At 51.7% G+C, this 20700-nt stretch overlaps 1 protein-coding gene and 1 non-coding gene across 2 annotated transcripts in view; both read left to right on the plus strand.

Moving 5' to 3' along the window:
* The first annotated feature begins 2011 nt into the window (after window positions 1-2011).
* Epha10 (EPH receptor A10) overlaps window positions 2012-20700 on the plus strand; it is a 31533-nt gene continuing 12844 nt past the window's right edge. The window contains exons 1-6 of the mRNA XM_052175672.1: window positions 2012-2117; window positions 3977-4041; window positions 5252-5930; window positions 13605-13760; window positions 14235-14585; window positions 18725-18858. Coding sequence (XP_052031632.1) covers window positions 2012-2117; window positions 3977-4041; window positions 5252-5930; window positions 13605-13760; window positions 14235-14585; window positions 18725-18858 — 1491 coding nt within the window. The remainder of the gene's footprint in view (window positions 2118-3976; window positions 4042-5251; window positions 5931-13604; window positions 13761-14234; window positions 14586-18724; window positions 18859-20700) is intronic.
* LOC127681863 (U6 spliceosomal RNA) lies at window positions 4808-4909 on the plus strand. Its single transcript, XR_007977213.1, has one exon. It is a non-coding gene; the product is annotated as a U6 spliceosomal RNA (small nuclear RNA).

Here is a 20700-nt window from a genome sequence, read left to right on the forward strand (position 1 = left end):
TACCCAGGGTCAAAGGCTTTTGGCTGAGGTCTCTGGTACTCAGGTGAGAAGCCACGTCTGATTCATTGCCTGCTTCCAAAGGGATAGGACCTGGCTTTAAAGAAAGTGGGTGGGGGGTGGTGGAGTGATGAAAGAAGGTCCTGAGTCTCTAAGCAGCTTCTAAAAATACCATCTCCCAGCTCTGGGGGGAGGGAGGGGGAGGGGAAGGGGGAAGGGAAGCTGAGCGTGAGGAGAATGAAAAGAGGAAAAAGGTGGAAGATACAAGAATCTTTCTTCAGGTAGGTCTTAGTTCAGAAACACTGCCTGTCCCTAGGAGCCAGAAGGAGGCCACACCTCCTTTTGCTCCCTGAGAGGGCTTCAGTCTCCCAGTGTCTCAGCCCAGCTCTTCCTGATGCCCTTTCTTCCCAGAGGCAAAGGAAACCAATTCCTCCATCCACTCTCCATTACTACTGTTCAACAACTGTACCTGCAGTGAGTTCTTTTGCACGAGTGTGTGTTTGTGTGTGCACGCGCGCACACACACAGTGCACAAGAGTGCCTTGTGAATGACCAGTGATCTATGATTCTATGAGTTCTCTTTATATTCAGGGTCCAGAGGTATGGGATGTGACAGACAAGTGACTCGCTCAGGTATCCTCAGCACAGAGCATGGTACCCAGTAAGTGTTAGCTGGAGGGGGTGGGGAGTACACGGCTAAGCAAAATGTACAGGTGCTGGACCCCACAGTGCATGCACGACTCACACTCCGAGCTTTTCTGGCTGTTGTAGCACTTAAAGGGAGAGGGGCTTCGGCCCCACGCCCCACCCCCACCCCGTGAAAAGCCACAAGGTGGATGGAGCTTCTTCCCCTCAAGTTCAGCTCAATGCTGAAGCTCAGCCGCTTCCTTCGCCCCAGCCCTCAGCACCCCACCAAGCGGTTAAACCTTCAGCTCGCAATAAGTGACCTTCATAAAATAGAGGTCGTGTCCCACGTTTCCTTGCGGCTTCTTCAGCTCCAGCTGAACTCTTCGAGGACTGCTCCGCCTCTTTCCCGGGGACCTCAGATTCCAGGTGCTGTATTTCTAGTCATTCTCCTGGGGTGCTCAGAGGAGAGCCCTAGCCTGAACATACTGTGGGCAGAGGTTGCGGGGTAGGATGCTTGTGTGTCTGGACAGCAGAAGCAAGAACCCAGGAAGCGGATTGTTGGTGCACAATCTGCCACTGCCCGCATCTCGGTGGCGTCCACATGGTTTTCCAGCCTGGGAAGCGGTACTGGTAGGGTGGGACCCTGTCTCCGATCTGACTCTTTTCCCAAGCATCTTCTGGAATTGGCCAGTGTGTGTGTGTGTGTGTGTGTGTGTGAGAGAGAGAGAGAGAGAGAGAGAGAGAGAGAGAGAGAGAGAGAGGAGAGAGAGAGAGAGAGAGGAGGGCGGGAGTAAAAGGAGGAGGGATCGAACCATGCAACACTGGGAGCCACAGACACACAGGAAGAGGCCAGGGCTGGGAGACTCCAGAGCTCCCTAGAGCTTGAGGGCAGGATCAGGCACGGAAACCCCCTGCAAGTCCTGGGAACAAGGGTGCTCCCAAGGCTAGCTAAGAGGCTGCAAGTGCCACCGCTTCCCCGCGGACCGCCCCTCCGTAAGCCACGCCCACAGCGCCTACTTCTCAGGATTCAGGGAGCTAAGGTTTAAGGGTCTCTACTCCACCGACGCCAGCTTGTCTCGCTCTCCAGCAAACCCTATTAACGCTCAGAGCTGCCCTACCCCCACGGTTTGGAGATCTGCAGGACCCCTTGGTTTCCCCCTCCAGCAGGGCGTTCCGCCCCTGGCCTATGAAACCCCACCTCCTCATTCTCTGCTGACCCGGATTGGTGGACCTCCCGCGGCGATGCCTAGCGATTGGTCCCCATGGATGATGGTGACCAGCGAGACTCCGCCCCAGCCGGCGCTGGGGTCTGGGGGCACTGCTCAGTGGTGCTGGGCTGGCGAGGCTGGAGCCGCCGCCGCCGCACTGACAGCTCCGTCTGTGGACCATGGAGACTGGCGCCGGTCCACACCCGCTGCGCCTGTTCGTCTGCCTGATGCCACTCTGCCTTGCTCTGCTTCTGGGTCCCGGGCGGCCCGGGACCGCTGAGGAAGGTAAGGTGGCTTGTGCCTGGGAGCTTGAGATGCCAAAAATTAGGGAGTTGGGGAGGGGGGCTAGGAGATTGGAGTAAGGATTCGTTGGAGAGACTACTTTGTGTTGAGGCTTGAAACAAGCGAGCAGCAGAGCGGGAAAGAACTAGAGAAAGCGGGGAGATTGGCTAAGCGATAGAGAAGAGAGGGGTATTGAGGAGCTTAGGTCTGGAGACCTAGGAGGCTGGGGACCACAGGAGCCCGAGGCAGGTTCAAGGGCCGGTGAGACGACAGGCTGAGTGATTGGAGGTGGGAGGTGTGGGGGTGGGGAGATGAAGGAAGCAGGGAAGCCGAGGGGATGCAGTGAGACCAGAGCATGAGGCGGGATGGAGACGAATAGCAGGGGCCTTCGGGGATCGCAGTGTGGACCGCGGGAGGCTGGATGCTAATCCCGCAGGCTGAGTCCCGGCGCTGTTTGAGGGGCTCTTCGTGGTACTGTCCGCAGTGCTGAATCGAGATCGAGGCCACCGCGCGCAGTCCGCGTTGCGGAGGATTTGGGTCTGTAGGCGACATTAGCGCCGGAGTCTTGCCTATGCTCCCACACCTCTTGGAGCTGTATATTCAGTTGAATCCAGAGGCGTCACAACCAGGTGCAGCACCTGAGATGCCGGAACAGACTCTGCCCGCAGGGTCTGTCCTGGCGCGGGATGGCAGATGCCTGCCAGTATGCAATTCCCAAGCAAGGTTGGTGACGAAAACCCAGCGGACTGTCAGCGGCCCTGCCCACTGCCTCGAGAGTCAGTCTCTCTTGGAAGCTCTCACCTTGGAAGCCCACCCCACTTCCTTACCACTCTAGGGAAGTAATATTCTGAGCTTTGGAGATGGCCTGGCGTCCTGTCTCTAAGCTGAAGCCTCTGCTCTCCAGACCTAAGCTTCTCTGAGCCCAATTGATGAAAGGGTGCAGGCTGCTGCTCTGTCACATTCTGAGGGAATAAAGTGACTCCAAGCTTTTCTGGTAGGGAGGAGGTGGAGAGGGTCATGGATTATGTGTGAAAGGGCCCATGACATTCTTTCAAAGGCAACAGAAGTGACAGCCCCTGGGAAAGAGGCTGGGCAGAGAAGCAAAGAATTCTGTTGCTAAGGAGTCCTTCTACTTCATTTCCACCAGAGGCTCTGGGAGACAAATGAAAAAGGTATTGGTCTCCTCCATGACCTCAGATCTGAGTGGATTTGGGGTGCACCCAAGAATTCCCAGATCCACTCATTTCCTCCTGCTAGCTGACAGTTAAATATAATTTGGGGAAATTGGAGCAGGTGGAGTGGGTCACTGGCTGCTGTCCCTAATGTGGAGGCTGGCCTCAGAACGTCTGCCCTGGCCTCGGTGGAAGGCTGATAGTGACAGTCCGTTCAGGAAGAAAAAGAAAGAAAACCAAACCAGGGTCTGATCTCCTGAATTTGTTAATGTTGCCTTAGGGGGGGCAGGCAGTGTGACTGTGTAGTTTGATATGAAGAGATGAATCTGGATTGGAAATTGGTTCCATTGCAACCACAACGGCCCTCATGAGGGCAGCAAGACTTGGAGCCAGAGAAGAAGGCAACATGGCCATAGAAGCAGAGGCTGGAGTCAGGCACTGAAGACATAGGAGAAGCCGTGAGGCATTACGTTGGTAGTCATTAGTCACAAGCCTCAGGGAATGAACAGTGGTGCCTTCTGTAACCAGGGTGGCTGCCCCTCTCCAGATGTGAGCTATTCGGATCTTCTGGAGCTTTGTTTCCTATCCCCTCCTGTAGCTATCTGTGAGGAACCCAGCAATGGTTCCCACCCTTCTAATCTGACAGCATCCGTGGCCTTCTGACATCCGTGTTCTCTCCTCTTCACATAGTTATCCTCCTGGACTCCAAAGCCTCCCAGGCTGAGCTGGGATGGACTGCACTGCCAAAAACTGGGGTAGGTGCTAAGCTGTCCCTCCATCCCGAGGACCCCGTAGTAGTCTGAGATCAAGCCCCTCAGCACCCTGTGTTTACTTAGGACCAGAATGTACTGCAGAAACTCCTCACCCACACTCAGGCAGGCAACCTTAAGTGCAGTGGGACACACACACACACACACATAGGAGGAGGACTTGCTGGGAAGTGGTTTGGTGGAGGGAGGGGATAAGAGAGAATAATAGGGGACTATGGTTAGAGTATATTAAACATTGTGAAACTGTGGAAGAATTGAACACTTTGCAGTTATTTGTTTAATGTGTTTGTGTATTGTGTGCATGCACGCAAGTGCCATCATGTCAGGAGCACTGCAGGAGTCTGAGCTCTCCACCCACCTTGTGGGTCCTGAGGATCAGACTCAGGTCAGGCTTGGGGCGAGAGCCTTTACCCACCGGGGCATCTTAGCTGCCCGAGAAAGAATTTTTAAAGATGCACACAGAGTTTGTGTTCTCCAGAGCCCTCCTAGAAAATACCAAGTCTTCAGTTAGTCAGTCAAATAAACAAACCAGGAGAACTGACTGTGTCTAAAGACAGAGATGTGAGCTCTGTGGAGCATACGTTGCCCACTGCCTCACGCACATACACCTCTGAGTGGATGTGAATTATTGACCAAGGAAGCAAGGTGGGGGTGGGGTGGGGGATGGAATGGTCACTGTGCCTATCTATCCAGCCAAGCAGCTCCCCCTCTTCAACCTCAGTTTCCTCACCCACAAAAATAAACACCAGGATTGTTTCTCAGCACACTTGTTAAAATTAGGATGGTACAGGGATGATCAGTGCAGCCCCTGCTCAAGGACAACATGTGAGTCTAAGGAATGCTGCATGTTTTAAAAAGAAAAGAGGAAGCCAGGTATGACAGACTGCTCACGTCTGTAATCCTAGAACTTTGGAGGCTGAGGGAAAAAAAATTGCTATGAGTTTGAGGCTAGCCTGGGATATACAGCGAGATTAAGGCCAACCTAGGCTACAGAGTGAGACTCTGTTTCCAAAAAATGTACTGGAAAGAGAGTGAATTGGTGAATTAATTGGACTTGTTCATTTCTGAAGCGACCCCTCACCCTGCATTTTGTCATCTTAGGGGCTTGTATTATAGGGACTGGAAGGGAAGGCAGGAGCAGGGCAAAGGTGGAGAAAGGCCAGGCTCTGAGGTGTCCTCTGTGCTGTTGCCTCAGTGGGAGGAGATTAGTGGCGTGGATGAACACGACCGTCCCATCCGCACCTACCAAGTGTGCAACGTGCTGGAGCCCAACCAGGACAACTGGCTTCAGACAGGCTGGATCAGCCGCGGCCGTGGGCAGCGCATCTTCGTGGAGCTGCAGTTCACGCTGCGTGACTGCAGCAGCATACCTGGCGCCACGGGCACCTGCAAAGAGACCTTCAACGCATACTACCTGGAAACCGAGACCGACCTGGGCCGAGCGCGTCCCCGCCTAGGAGGCAACCGAGCCCGCAAGATTGACACCATCGCAGCTGATGAGAGCTTCACGCAGGGAGACCTGGGAGAACGAAAGATGAAGCTGAACACGGAGGTGCGTGAGATTGGCCCCCTCAGCCGGCAGGGCTTCCACCTGGCCTTCCAGGACGTGGGTGCGTGCGTGGCGTTGGTCTCGGTGCGTGTCTACTACAAGCAGTGCCGCGCCACAGTGCGGGGCCTGGCAGCCTTCCCCGCCACCGCAGCTGAGAGCGCCTTCTCCACGCTGGTGGAAGTGGCTGGGACTTGCGTGGCTCACTCGGAAGGGGAACCCAGCAGCCCTCCCCGCATGCACTGTGGTGCCGATGGCGAGTGGCTGGTGCCCGTGGGCCGTTGCAGCTGCAGTGCAGGATTCCAGGAACGTGGTGACATCTGTGAAGGTATCCAGGGCCCCAGAGGGATGAGATGGGGACATATCATGTAGATGGCAGGATAGAGTGTGCTAGAGATGAAGAGACAGGAGTGGAAGTGGAGAAGTTGTGGGCGGAGCTGGGAGTCAAGACCTTTTGTGCAGCTTCTAGTGGATCTAGCCAAGACTGGGAAAGGTGAATCTGATCCCATATTAGGATACATTAGGCTGTAACATAGGTCTGTCTGTAAAACCCAGCCCTCAGATGCCGACTCAGGAAGATTGGGCACATAGTGAGATGTTGTCTCAACCAAACCAAACCAAACCAAACGAACGAACAAAAACAAAAATGTACAAACCTTTATTTCAGGCAATATGATGGATTCCCACTACCAAAGAGATGAGTACGTACCTCACTTGCAAAGTTAGGAGCGGGTGGTCAGGATTGGGATGCAGGTTTGCCTAGCTCTGCAACCCTACTGCTCCATCAAGCCTCGTTCGTGCATAACAAAACATTCCACAGTAGCCCAACACTCAGGCCTGTATTACAGGGACTTCACCCGTGACCATGTGACCGTGTTCAAGTGAGGCTAGCAGGGACATCTCAGAGCTCAAGAGTGGCAGCTTGCATCTGCCAGCTCCTAGGATCTCACTCAGTTTTCTGAAGTAGAACTGCCAGTTGCTGGTTCCCTGGGTGGCTTAGAAGCCACAGGGTAGGATGGGACCTAGAGTGTGTGCATTTAATCAGAAAATTCAAAGGAATGCATTCTCTCTCTCTCTCTCTCTCTCTCTCTCTCTCTCTCTCTGTGTGTGTGTGTGTGTGTGTGTGTGTGTGTGTGTAATGTCAGAGGAGAGAGAGCATGTGCACATGCCACGGAGTGCAAGTGGAAGCCAGAGATATCCCACAGAGTCAGCGCTATCCTTCCACCGTGGGTTCTGCTATTGAACTCAAGTGGTCAAACTAGACAGCAATTGCCCTTACCCACTGAGCCATCTCATTATCCACTTCTAATCCAGGTCTTTTTCTGGGTGTCAGGGTGATAGAAGTGCATCAGACACAGCCCCAGCTCTTGAAAAGCTCACAGTTAGATGGAAAGGGGCAAAGGTTGATTCTTTTAACTCATGAGAAAGTGATCCGTGCTATAACACAGCTGCAGAGTGGCAGGTGTCAGAGGAAGTGATTACGCTTGATGGTGTGGTTTCACCTGTTGCTACGATGGTGTCGTTTCACCTGTTGCTATGATGGTGTCATTTCACCTGTTGCTATGATGGTGTCGTTTCACCTGTTGCTATGATAAAACACTCGAACCAGAAACAATCCAAGGGAAGGAAGGGTTGATTTCAGCTCACAGATCATTGAGGACAGTCAGGGAAGGAGCTCAAGGCATAAACAGAGATAGACTACTTGCCGGGTCATATGTTTGCCTAGCTTTCTGTGCAGCCCAGGACCATCTGACCAGGGAACGGAACCTCCCTCCAGTGGTCTGGGTCTTCCTATATCTAGACGATCCATCCCAGACATCCCATAGGCTAATCTGATCTGAGAAACCTCTCAATTGAGACTTGGGTAATGCTATGCTGTGTCAAACTGACAGTTAAAGCTGGTCAGGACACAGTTTCCCTACTCAATCAACCGTCCAGATGAGCTGAGGATCGTCTCCAGTTATCATCTCTAGCTCTTATGATGGGTGTGGATGAATACATCTGTCTGTTCCCTGGGAAACTGTGGTTAGTATAAAACCCAGAAGCAAGAACCCTTCTGAGCTCTCCCAAGCATCCAGTTCTGAGTCCTCTGTGCCTGCACTACAGTGGTCTGTCAAAACAGATGTGAACCCGGGTGTGTTCTGTGTTCAGGCATTGATGCATTGCAGGCCACGGGATGTGGTAGATAGATGGTCAGTGGAAATGTGGAGTGACCATGTGTCTCAGTTTTCTTTCTGCTGCTTTGATAATGAGCTTGACAAAAGCAACTTAGAAGAAAGGGTTTATTTGGTTTCTAATTTGATCTTGCAGTCTCTTGTGGTGAGGAAGCCACAGAGAACTGGTCACATTATACACACAGCCAAGAGCAGAGAGCAGTGAATTAATTCATGCCTGCTCAGGCTCCGCAGATTCAGTTCAGGACTTCTGTTCAGGAAATAGTTCCAGGTTCCACCCACAGTCCCCATGGGCCTTTGATCCCAGCACTCAAGATGCAGAAGCAGGCAGATCTCTGTGAGTTCAAGGCCAGCCTAGACTACATAATGAGTTCCAGGATAGCCAGGGCTATGTAAACAGACCCTGTCTCAAAAACAAAAGGGTGGGTTTTTCTACTTTAATTAACTCAGTCAAGACAATCCCTCACAGACTTTGGAAATGGCTATCCCTAATCTAAACAATCCTTTGCAGATGTCTCCAGAAGCCTGTCTCCTAGATACCAGGTTGACAGTTAATGTGTGACACCATCATATTGTGGTGTGTGTCCTACCCACAGGGAGGGATGGGGAGAGTTTTCCAGAGAAAGGGAGTTTTTTCTTCCTGGTGCTTGGAACATTCTGCAGAGGAACAGTGACAAAAAGGAACAGAGTGGCTGGTACTAAATAAGTAACGCAGGGTGGTTACTGTGGCAGGCACGTGGGCGTGTGAGAATCCATGAACTGGAAGAGGGGCGGGGCCACAAGAGAACGATGAAATAAAGACTTAATGCTTCAGGCCAATGAGGACGGAGGCCAGCATGTTCAGATTTATATTTTCAAAAGAACACTCAAGCTGCACCAGAGACGAAATGATGGGGGGAGGGGAAGCACTGGAGGACAGAAGAGAGGAAGGAGGGTGGGCCAGGAGACAGGAGACAGACTGAGCTGTGAACTGAAATGGTAGCAGCCATTTTTGAGTGATGAGGACAGGTGGTTGGGATGGGGGACGTGGTGTGGAATGACTGTTGTCTCGGCACCCTCCTGGGAGTGCAGGAAGAATAGGGTTCAAGGCCATCCTGGATTATATAGTGAATTTGAAGCCATCCTAGGCTATATGAGACTCAATCTAGCCGGGCAGTGGTGGCGCACGCCTGTAATCCCAGCACAGTGGGAGGCAGAGGCAGGTGGATTTCTGAGTTAGAGACCAGCCTGGTCTACAGAGTGAGTTCCAGGACAGCCAGGGCTACACAGAAAAACCCTGTCTCAAAAAAAAAACAAAAAAAAAAACCAAATCCAAAAAAAAAAAAAAAAAGCGGTTTTCACATGCCTTTAATCCAGTGGCTCTGTTTTCCTAATGTGGTGACTCTTTAAGACAGTTCCTCATGTTGTGGTGACCCCGGCAACCTTAAAATTATTTTTGCTGCTACTTCATTCATATCTGTAATTTTGCTTCTGTTGTGAACTGTAATGTAAATAGTTTTGGAGACAGAGATTTGCCAAAGGGGTAGAGACCCGTAGGTTGAGAGCCACTGCTGTAATGCCAGCATTTGAGAAGCAAAGGAGGGCAGCTGTCCAGGATAGCCTGGTCTACATAGTGAGTTTCAGGACAGCCAGGGATACATAATAGATCCTTTCTAAAAGGAAAGTGGTTGGGGGAGGCGTGCTGAGAGATTAAAGGGTCGAAGGCAACAGCATGGTGGTCCGGGGCAGAGCATGCGAAGGGAGCGTGGCGAGCACTCAGGCACATCAGGTCGGGAGCGGTCACTTGATCTGGGCAAGAACAATTTCAGCTGAGCAATGGGAAGAACAGGCTGTAGTCAGTCAGCCAAAGGAGAAAAAGCCCTGTAGAGCCAGAGTCAAAATAGCTAGATGTGTAGACAGCTCAGTCTTGGGGATGTGGCTCAGTTGGAAGAGCGCTCCCTTGGCACCTACCCACAAAGCCCTGGGTTCCATCCAAGTACCACATAAGCCAGTCACAGGGGTGCACGCCTGTACCCAGCATGCAGGAGGTAGAGACAAGAGGATCAGAAGTTCAAAGTCATTCTTAGCTTAGTGAGTTTGAGGCCATCCTGAGCCATGTGAGACCCCCAACACACACACACTACAGAAAGACACAGACAGAGAGAGGGAGGGAGGGAGGGAGGGAGGGAGAGAGAGAGAGAGAGAGAGAGAGAGAGAGAGAGAGAGAGAGATCTCACTCTAGAAGCCAGGATCTGAAGGGAGAAGAGACAGCATCTTCAGCAGAATGTTGGGTTGATAGAATCTTCGTATGTGAACATATTGTTTGAACAGAAAGAGAGCTTTTATTGTAGAGCAGAGACACTTGTTTATGTGCTGGGGGAGAGCCAGTGTCACACCAAATGTGTGCAGGGAGCAATCTGCTCAAGAGAAAGGACTGTTTCATTACTGACGTGGGTTAAAATTGCTGACGCACGCTGCTAATAAAAAGCAGGACAACTTTTAGTTAGCTTCAGGATTGTTTTAAAATAGTCTGTAGTTAGAGCCCTCACGCCTGCATGGAAATGTACTGCTTTTCTGCTCCACCCCAGTGACATCACTGGAAAGAGGCAGCAGGCAGAGAGGGTTGCAAGGACCAGTAGAAGAGAAGACAGAGGGAATGACAGCTTTGAGGAGGGGTGGAAGGCAAGGGTCCAGAGTGGAGATGGCTGACTGTCCTTAAACAGAGGGTGGCTCATCCCCGCCTCTAAGACTGCAGGAGAGGCGATATCAGTCAGGTGGAGGCGTCTGTGGTTTCCATAACCAGCTGTTGGGGGAATCATCAACTCACGACCTTTCTGTGCTCTGCCAGGTGTGGGGTCATCTGTAACAGGGTGGGGGAGCCAGGTTCATGTCTATTTTATGGTGTGTCTTTAGAACCTAGAACAATACCCGGCTCACGCAGATGATAAGCACATGGATGCTTAGAGACTGGAGACCTCTGGTTGGGGTCATGCTCCCTTTTCTCAGGCTGAGACCAGATAAAAGTTGCTCTAACAGCATCATTTCTGCCCAGAGCAGTGGAGGAGATGGGGGAAATCTAGGGCAAATTTCCCAAGGGAGGTGCTGCTGAATCTGGACTTTGTCGGGATACATGACCCAGCTGCCAGGAGGAACAGGGCGTGAGACATCAGGGGCCAGAAGCTCTCTGTGTCCAGGGTTGGCATGGTGGGGGCTACTAGAGAAGGTTAGGAAGGGGCCAGAGGTGGTCAGGTCTGCACTGGTACCTTTAGGCAGTCCAAGTGTGTCTTATAGCCAAGTGGACACTTCCTCAAAGCTAGAGGAGACAGAGCTAAGCTCTCCCCAGTCTTCAGGGTTATGGTTGATATCATGATTATTTTGGTATTTTATTTGGTTTGAGATATGGTTTCTCTGTGTAGCCCCGGCTGCCCTGGGAGTCACTCTGTAGACCAGGCTGGCCTCAAATTCAGAGATCTGTCTGCCTCTGCCTCTGAGTGCTGAGATTAAAAGGTGTGTGCCACCACTGCCTGGTGTCCGCTCTTTCTTTAGTGACCTTGGTTCCTGTAGTAGATAGGAATCAGTGAAAGTTGGCCTCCCCTTAGGGAACACAGACTATTATCAAGTCTCTCATGGTCTGCCTGCTGTATAGGTTACTGGGATCCCCGTGGTAGAGTGACAGGGTTGGCTCTATACAGAGTACCTAACTTGGGCTTCTCCTACGAATAGTCTTTCTCTCTGGTGGCAAAAGCAGCCTGAGAAGGGTAGAGTTCCTACGATGGGAAACATCATGAAGTACGTGAGCAGAGCTGATGAAAAAATCTCTTCAGGGCCAGACCAGTGAGAGTTAAAGTAGAAGATGTCTGATTTTCTGACTTTGACATTGAATTGAGGAAAGTATTGGCTGTCAGGGAGTCCCGTCCTGAGTCTGTCCTTCTACACATCATTCTCCTAAACAACACCTCTCAGAATAGGGAGGACCACAAGTGCCTGTGATGGGGCCACAGAGGCCACAGGTAGGACAGTAACTCTTCCATTCAAGCGTGGCACCTCTACATTTCTCCCAATACCCTGAGACTTACACGTAGGGCACCTCTCCAAACCCTCTCCACTCTAGTTCCAAGCAATCAACAGGCTATGATCACAATGTCCATCTGACTGATGGGTTCCTCAGCCCAAAGAGGCAGAGCTGGTGCTGCCCCAGGCTTTCCAGTCTTGGCTCTGACTTCACTCACAGGCCCACAGGGGTAGCGGCCCTGCAGTCTGTGCTAAAGGAAAGAGGCTGCTTCGCCCTCCCTCTAGATAAGCTGCAGGGAACTCTGGGTAAGATGAGACCCTCCCAAGTCTAAATCTTTCAGACAGTGCAAGAGCTCAGCTCTCCTTCCCAAGGGTTAGTCTGCCTCCCTGCTGTTCTTCCTTCTTTGATCCAGCCTTCCATCCCTTGCTAGACTAGAGGAAAGGCCCAAGGAGACAGGTGAGGACCCAGCACAGCAGAGGGCAGGAGCCAGGAGCCACTGCCCTGAACCCGGACTGAGACCTTTTTTTAGATAGGTATTTAAGGCAGGGAGTTGGCTTGGGGGTGGAATGTTTGCTGTGGCCGCCTGAAGGTCTGAGATGAGATTGCCAGCATCCACACAGCATGGCTGGGGCCCTGAGCTCCTGAGTTGACAAGAGAGTCTGTCTCAAAAAATAAGTTGTGCGGTGACAGAGGTGCAGCACAGGTCTGTTCACACATGGGCAAACACACACCCTGCACACACAAATGAATAAGCTTAGAATCAGAGTATGGTCACGCCTGTAATCCCAGCATTCAGGAGAGGAAGGAAGAACAAAATTTCAAGGTCATCCTCAGCTACACTGATGGTTGGAGGCTAACCTGGCCTGCGTGAGATCCTGTCTCAGTCTGCTAGTTGATAAAGTGTGTGTTTGTTTGTTTCTTTGGGTCTCAGAGGGAGAGACAGCTACTCCCGTCACCACATCAGCAGTCCACACAGATCATAGCTGTGCTTTATCTCAGTCAGTCCCCCTGAGGCAGGGATTCTATATGAGGGTCAGGAAGATTAACCGACATGCCCAAGGCCAATCAGCAAATGTGTGTGTGTGTGTGTGTGTGTGTGTGTGTGTGTGTGTGCGCGCGCGCGCGCGCGCGCGCACGTGATGCAACTCAGCTATGAACCTGAACCAGCTTGAGTTTCAGCCTGTTCCTAGCTGTGCTGTGGGTTGGGTGAGTGAAGGCAGGGGCAGCAAGGCCGCTGAGCACAGCCACACTAGGGCTAATCTAGGGAGCTGGGGGGCACTGGGCAGCTCCACCCCTCCACCTGCCCAGCTCTGCCTCCAAACTGGGTCCAGGTCCAGTCTCTCTCTCCCTCTCCCTCTCCCTCTCTTCCTCCTCCCCTCCCCTTCTGTGTGTGTGTGTGTCTCTGTACACTCATGTGTGTGTCTGCCTACCTGCCTGCCTAGCTGTATAAGTGGGATTGCAAATCTGTCACTGAGTGACAGAACCCAGCTCCTGGAGGCCCCTGCCTTCTTTTCTCTTTCTCACCTCAGGACTGCATCTTTGACCTTAGATCAGTGTGGCACCAAGACTTTGGAAGGGCCAGGCTGGGGTGAAATCCCACTAATGGCGGAGCTCTTGACAGTCTAACCACTCCCAGCCTCACTTTCTTCTTCTTAACCACGGAGATGGAGTCAAATGTATTAACAGGAGTGAACTGTCACCATCCCCTGCACACACAGCTTTCCTCAAGGGCCAGAGCTGTCACCCCACTTTCCTCACTCTAACCCAGGAAAACCAAGAATACAGGGTGGGGGTATGATCAGGAAGGAGACTCCTCCTCACCAACCCCTTCCCACAGCCTGTCCCCCAGGGTTTTACAAAGTGTCCCCAAGGCGGCCCCTCTGCTCGCCCTGCCCGGAGCACAGCTTGGCCCTGGAGAACGCCTCTACATTCTGCGTGTGCCAGGACACCTATGCACGATCACCCACCGACCCGCCCTCAGCTTCTTGCACCCGTGAGTTTCCCTCCTGGCTGGGCGTGGAGAGGCGGGACGAAACCCATGAGCTACTGAGGCAGGGTGGGGTAGGGTGGGAGGCGGGGGAGGGGTGCAAATTGAACTGACAGGGCCAAGAGGAAGGCCCGAGGTAGGTCTGGGAACCTGAGCCTGGAGGATTCCAGAAGGATGGAGAGATGGGGTCAGGATTCTCTGTGGGTGGCCGTCTTGGGAGTACCTTCCCCATCCCCCACCCCCAGGCTCTTCCTGAGCCTGGCAGGGACGTCCCTCCTCTCTGTCATGCCCCCTCTGTTCCCTGTGACCATGTCCCCATCCCGGTCCCGGCGCTGCTCCCCACGTCTGCCTTTTGCCACCTTCCTTACAGCTCCCATGCGGAGTGTCCCATGCCCTTCCCGCCCCGCCCCCCACCCCCCCACCGTGCCTCGCGCTCTTGGGTCCCTGCCCGGTCCCATTCAACGCCGCCCCATGTCGCAGGGCCGCCATCGGCGCCGCGGGACCTGCAGTACAGCCTGAGCCGCTCCCCGCTGGCGCTGCGGCTGCGCTGGCTGCCGCCGGCGGACTCAGGCGGCCGCTCCGACGTCACCTACTCGCTGCTGTGCCTGCGCTGCGGGCGCGACGGTCCGGCGGGCGCGTGCCAACCCTGCGGGCCGCGCGTGGCCTTCGTCCCGCGCCAGGCTGGGCTGCGGGAACGCGCCGCCACGCTGCTGCACCTGCGGCCGGGCGCGCGCTACACCGTGCGCGTGGCCGCGCTCAACGGCGTCTCAGGCCCGGCCGCCGCCGCGGGAGCCACCTACGCGCAGGTCACAGTGTCCACCGGACCCGGGGGTAAGGCCGCGCGCCCCATCCGAGACGGTCCCCCCACTCCCAGATGCGGTTCCCCGCAAGCATCCCAAGGAACCCACGTGACCGCACCCCACCGACCCCCACTCTAATCCCCGACCCAGGTGGTGCCTATGTGTCCCCCTTGTCCCCCTCCACTCCTTTGCGAACTCAGCCACCTTGCAGGAGCAGGGACGCAGGCAGGTTCAGAATGCAAGCGACAGAGTGGCGGCGCAACCCATTTCTGAGTCTCCAGTGGGATGAAAACCACCTTTGACACCACATCCTCGACATTTCCTTCTGATTTGTCTCTCCTCTGGTGCACACTTTCAAGTAATCCCTCGAGTGCCCTTTGCAAGATGGATAAGCGCGCGTGCGTGCAGTGGCTTCTGAGTCTTTCCTATCTGATTGGTGTGTGACCCTCCTTCCCTGTCTTCTGTGACCCTACCCTGTCAATTGGGTTTCCAGCGAGGCTTGGGGTGATTTTCAATCTTTTGTAAGTACCTTGTGGTTTAGAGATGTGCACACACAGGGGGTGTTTGGATAATTTCTTAGTCTGCCGACGGAAATGAAAACATAACTAATATGATTTCTTCTCACTTTCGCCTGGCTGGAGCACAGTAGGGCCTTTGATCCCTATATTCTTTTCTCATTCCTGGGGACGCTTCCTTGGCAGCTGCTTTAAGTATCTCTTAACCGGATCTCTAAGCCTTGGGTTGTACATCCGTTTTCTAATTCTCACATCTTGTCACTTCGTCATTTTTAGCTCTTAATCCCTTTCCTAGGATTTTGAGAGCGATTTCCCAATCTACCTGGTTTTCTGGGACACGTCTGTTCTTCATTGTTTCTGTTGAGACTTAACCCTTGCTATTGCGTTTACATTTTAAACAAGTCAAGGCCTGGGAAAGGAGCTCAGTGGTGCCATATTTGCCTAGCATGCTTGAGGCACTGGGTTTGTTCACTAGTAGCAAATAAGGAAGAAAAAAAAAAACCAGAGAGGCGAGTCTAATCCCAGCACTCAGCGTTCATCTTCACGGTCATTCTGAGACATGTAGTGACTCTGAGCTCAGTCTGGGCCACAGGAAACAACGTTGTCTTAGAGAATAAAAGTAAACCCAGGTGGCTGGAGAGATGGCTCAGAGGTTAAGAGCACTGACTGCTCTTCCAGAGGTCCTGAGTTCAATCCCCAGCAACCACATATTGGCTCGCAACCATCTATAGTGTGATCTAGATCTGATGCTCTCTTCAGACATGCAGGTGAGCCTGCTGATTGGGCACTATGTACACACACTAAATAAATAAATCTTGAGAAATATATTTACTTAATTTTAAATGTATGTGTGTACCTGAATGAATGTATGTATATCCTATGACCATGCATGCAGGTGCCTGTGAAGGCCAGAGCGTCTGACACCCTGGCACTTCATCATAGGCAGCTGTGAGACACCTGACACCTGTGGTGCAGTGAGCGCTCTTAACCACTGAGCAAGTTCTCCAGCATCACCCATCTTTAAAAAAAAAAAAAAAAAAAAAAAAAGCTGGGCGGTAGTGGTGCACGCCTATAATCCCAGCACCCTGGGAGGCAGAGGCAGGCAGATTTCTGAGTTTGAGGCCAGCCTGGTCTACAGAGTGAGTTCCAGGACAGCCAGGGCTATACAGAGAAACCTTGTCTTGAAAAAAACAAATCCAAAAAACAAACAAACAGAAAACCCAAAAAACAAAAACAAAAACATAAAAACCAAGGTCATACTTTTTAGCCCAGGCTAGCCTTAAGTTCATAGCAATTCTCCTCCTCAGGTGCTAGGATAACAGGTATAATTACAAGATTATAAGACATCAGCCTGATTTTTTTTTTCCAAGACAGGATTTTTCTGAGTAGCACTAGCCCAGGCTGTTCTGAAACTTGCTTTGTAGACCAGGCTGGCCTCGAACTTAGAGATCTGTCTGCTGCTGCCTCTTGAGTGCTAGGATTAAAGGCGTGTACCACCACATCCAGCCGAACCTCTCTCCTCTTAGCTGACATCTTTTATTGGCTAGAACAGAAGTAAACCCAACCCTAAAGCAATGGATGGCGAAGGGAAGAAATGTCTTATAGTAGCCAGGCAGGATTGAATAACACACACACACACACACACACACCGCTGCAATCAAAATCAGAGCTTAGTCAATAGGGCAAGGGAGCAGGCTGCTGGCGGGTCTCCCTAGAAGCTGCTCTCCTGGCAAACTGGGCTGTGATTGACCTCATCATCGGCAGCTGGGGCTCAGGCTGAGGTCTTAGTTTGAGCGTTAGGTTTTTATGTTTTTGTTTTTGTTTTGCTTTTTGTTTTTGTTTGTGTGTGTATGATTATGTGTATGGTGTACGTGTGATTGTGTGTATACATGATTGTGTGTATCTGTGTGTGTGTGTATATGTGTGTGTGTGCAGGCATGTATATGTGGAGGTCAGAGGATACCCTCTAGTGTCCATTTTTACCTCCCTTGTTTGAGAAATGGTAGCTCTGTAGGCCAGGCTAACTGTCCAGAAAGCATCTAGTACCAAAAAACAAAAACAAACAAAACCCCAAACAACAAAACAAACAAAAAAACCACTTTATATGGTTTCTGGGGATTTGAACTTAGATTCTCACGTTTGCATGACAAGTCCTTTACCTACTGAGCCATCTTACCCTTCCTTACTCACACCCTTCCTTCTCAGAGGCATCAGCCTTTCATCTAATACATCTATGAGGGGCCAAATTGGAACTGTATCCGGCTGTGGATCCCCTGGCCATCTGATGGCTCTTGGCTGACAGAGTTCAAACGTGACATTTCTTGCCTCTCCCGACTCTGCCCGCATCAGGGTGTACAAAGGGCTTTACCGCCTCCTAGGAGGCTCAGGTCTCCTTCTAAGCCAGGCCCAAGTGAACTGAGCCTGCTGGGGCCAGGGGAGGGGAGGCTCAGCCGCTGTGCCTGGAGTGCAGGCTGCTATTGTCCCGCTCACAAAGACATTGCTTTTTTCAAAGGGTCAGGCACTGGGGAAGAGACTAAAGGATTTTTTAAGTTATTTTTAGGATGGGAGACAGTATCACTCAGTTGGTAGTGTAGCCTAGGGTAGACTACAGCCATGTGGGTCTATCCAGTCCCACTGGCTTTACAGAGGTTAAAAATATGACACTCCCTCCCTGTCCCTTATATCAGCAATCAGCTGTCAACTGTCGGTTTGGGCTCCATCTGTATCCTTAGGCACCACTGGAATTTAAGAGAGCAGAGACTGGCCTACCAGATAGGTAAACCGTGTGAAACCGGAGGCTATTCAAGCCCTTGTCAAAGGGCAGGGTATGCGTTTGCTGTCAGCCGCCTCTGCCCTTTGCTATCTGATATCTATTTTTTCCCACTCCCTGATGTTCCAGAATCTGATGCTGCCTTCTGCACTATTTTACCAACCTCTTGCCGGTACAGGTACAGGACACTGCTGGTTACCAGCCACCGCTCTGGCTGGTGAACCTGATCAAGCCTTTGACTGTATCTAGTCTCATCCAAGGCCTTCATACACAATTCTTCATGCTGTGAGGCTGCTTCTCTGAGAACCCTTTGTGAATTCTTTATAGGGTTTTCCACATTAAGATCATGCCATCCCATGATGCCTTTGTGTCTTCCCATTCACGCCTTTTATTTGTTTTTCTTGCCTGGTTGCTCTGCGCTTTTAGCAGTGAGTGGCATCCTACCCGATCTCCAAACAGAACCTTCCCAGCCTTTCACTCTTGAGTGTGATGCTCGCTGTGGGCTTCCCACGTTTGTCCTTTATCATGTTGGGGTGATTTTCTTCTAATCCCCGCTTGTCTGCAGCCATACCACCGTGAAGGAGCCAATCTGGGCTACACATTCGCTTAGCTCTTCGAACCACAGAATGAGACTGAAGGATGAGAAGCGAGCAGAATGAGGAAAACTGGGAAGGCAAGCGGGGCTTTCCCTCCCAGTAGGCAAGGAGAAAGTGAGAGAAGCCTTGGCCACATATTCTCCCTAAGCCCCCGTCCTACCAAGACTCTGCCCTTCAGGCCACGCCCACATGTAACCAGGCTCCCCTGTGCGTGCCCCGCCCCTTCTGCCCTCACCCAGCGCTTGCGGGTAGTGGGTCCAGGATTGCATCCCGCTCTGCTTACTCTCAGCACCCTGGGAAGAGGATGAAATCCGCAGGGACCGCGTAGAGCCCCAGAGCGTGTCGCTGTCGTGGCGAGAACCTGTCTCTGCTGGAGCTCCCGGAACCAACAACACAGAGTATGAGATCCGCTACTATGAGAAGGTGAGTCCCAGCAGGAAACCCGCCTAGATCCCAGCCTGCCTGCCTTTCTATAAAAGGGTGTGAGTGGTGCATCACTTATGAAATTTACACATCCTCATGTATCCTCTATATGTGTATATATATGAATATATATGCTATATGTATGTATATATATGTGTGTATGTATATATATGTGTGTATGTATATATATATATTCTGCCGGATGTGATAGTGCACACACCTTAAATCCCAGAAATTGTGAAGCAAAGGCAGGCAGATCTCTGAATTGGAGGCCAGCCTTGTCTACATAATGAGTTCCAGGCTAGCCAGGGATACATAGAAAAAAACCCTGTCTAAATAAATAAATAAATAAATAAATAAATGTGCGCCAACAATTCCATAGAGTTCCTTTTAGTTTTGAGTTAGGGTCTTTCCCTGCCATCCAGGCTGACCTCAGCCTCTAGAGTGGACCACCATTCTCAGCAAACAGTGCATCATGAGATACCTTCTTGTTTGCTTTGAAACAGGTTCTCTCTGTGGAGCCTTAGTTGGTCTGAGAGTCACTGTGTAGACCAGACTGGCCTTGAGTTTATTTTGATCTCTGTCAAGATAAAGCTTGTCTCTGTCTCCCAATAAACGTGCAGGGGATTATATGTGTGCACTGCTGAAAGTGAGTTTTTTTTTATTTTTATTTTTTGGTTTTTTTTGGATTTGTTTTTTTTCAAGACAGGGTTTCTCTGTATAGCCCTGGCTGTCCTGGAACTCACTCTGTAGACCAGGCTGGCCTCAAACTCAGAAATTCACCTGCCTCTACCTCCCAGAGTGCTGGGATTACAGGCATGCACCACCACCGCCCGGCGAGTTGGTTTTTATGAGATCCTTTTGCTGGTTTCCTTTTGTTTGTTTCTTGTTTGCTCGCTTGCTTGAGACAATCTCACTATGCAGCCTTGGCTGCACCCCGGCTCACAGGGAGCCCCCTGCTTCTGCCTCCTGCGTGCTGGGATGGAGGGTGTTAGGGCCTGTGATGCCAGCCTTCTGCTGCATCTTGTAATTCTTGTCCCCATCCCCACCCCAGGCTGCCTCAAATGCCCCTCCTCACAAACAGCCTTATGGCCTTCTCCTTCCTTCTCCTTCTCTTTCTTTCGTTGGCGGTTTATTTATTTATTTTTATTTTGAGATCAGGTTTTTCTTAGGGCCAGCTAGCCTCTGCCTCCACCTCCCACGTGCTGGGATGACAGGCTTGTGTCTCCACAGCCACCTTTCTCTTCTCCTGTGCATTTCCAGTCTGCAGTTACTGAGAGTTCAGCTGCGGTTTGATGAATGGAGTTGTTCCCCAGCCCGTGGTCTCTTTCCCCATCAATTTGGTGTCTTTAGCTCCGAGACGTGATCTTCTGCGAAATGGTGCCTCGCCTCACTTTCATGCAAATTAATTCATTAAAGAGAAACTTCTTCCCCAGTGTGACAGGATTCCACTCCCTCAGAGCCGTGTGGGGCTTTGCTGAGTCAGATAATGACTCTGATTAATAGAAGTCTGTCGAGAGCTGTGACAGTTGGGGTGCCCAGGAAAAAAACAGGGTCACCAGGTCACTTTTTGGATGTATGGGCCTGGATGACTGGGATGGGGAGCTGCTGGCTGAGAGAGGGCAGGCAGGCTGCGTGGTGAGTCTGGTCTCTCTCTGTATGAGGCATGTCAGCTGTCCAGGTGGATTTCCTGGATGTCCACAGCTCAGATCAAAGCTGCGGGCTGGAGAGATGGAGTTGGGGTTGGGGGAGTTTGAGCATAGAGAGGAACGTTGGGTGTCAGATGTACTGGGTCAGACCTGAAGGATTTAAAAGTGCCACCCTGGCTGGCCCTTCCTTACC

Source organism: Apodemus sylvaticus, chromosome 3 (assembly GCF_947179515.1).
Source record: "Apodemus sylvaticus chromosome 3, mApoSyl1.1, whole genome shotgun sequence".
Classification (NCBI taxonomy): Eukaryota; Metazoa; Chordata; class Mammalia; order Rodentia; family Muridae; genus Apodemus; species Apodemus sylvaticus.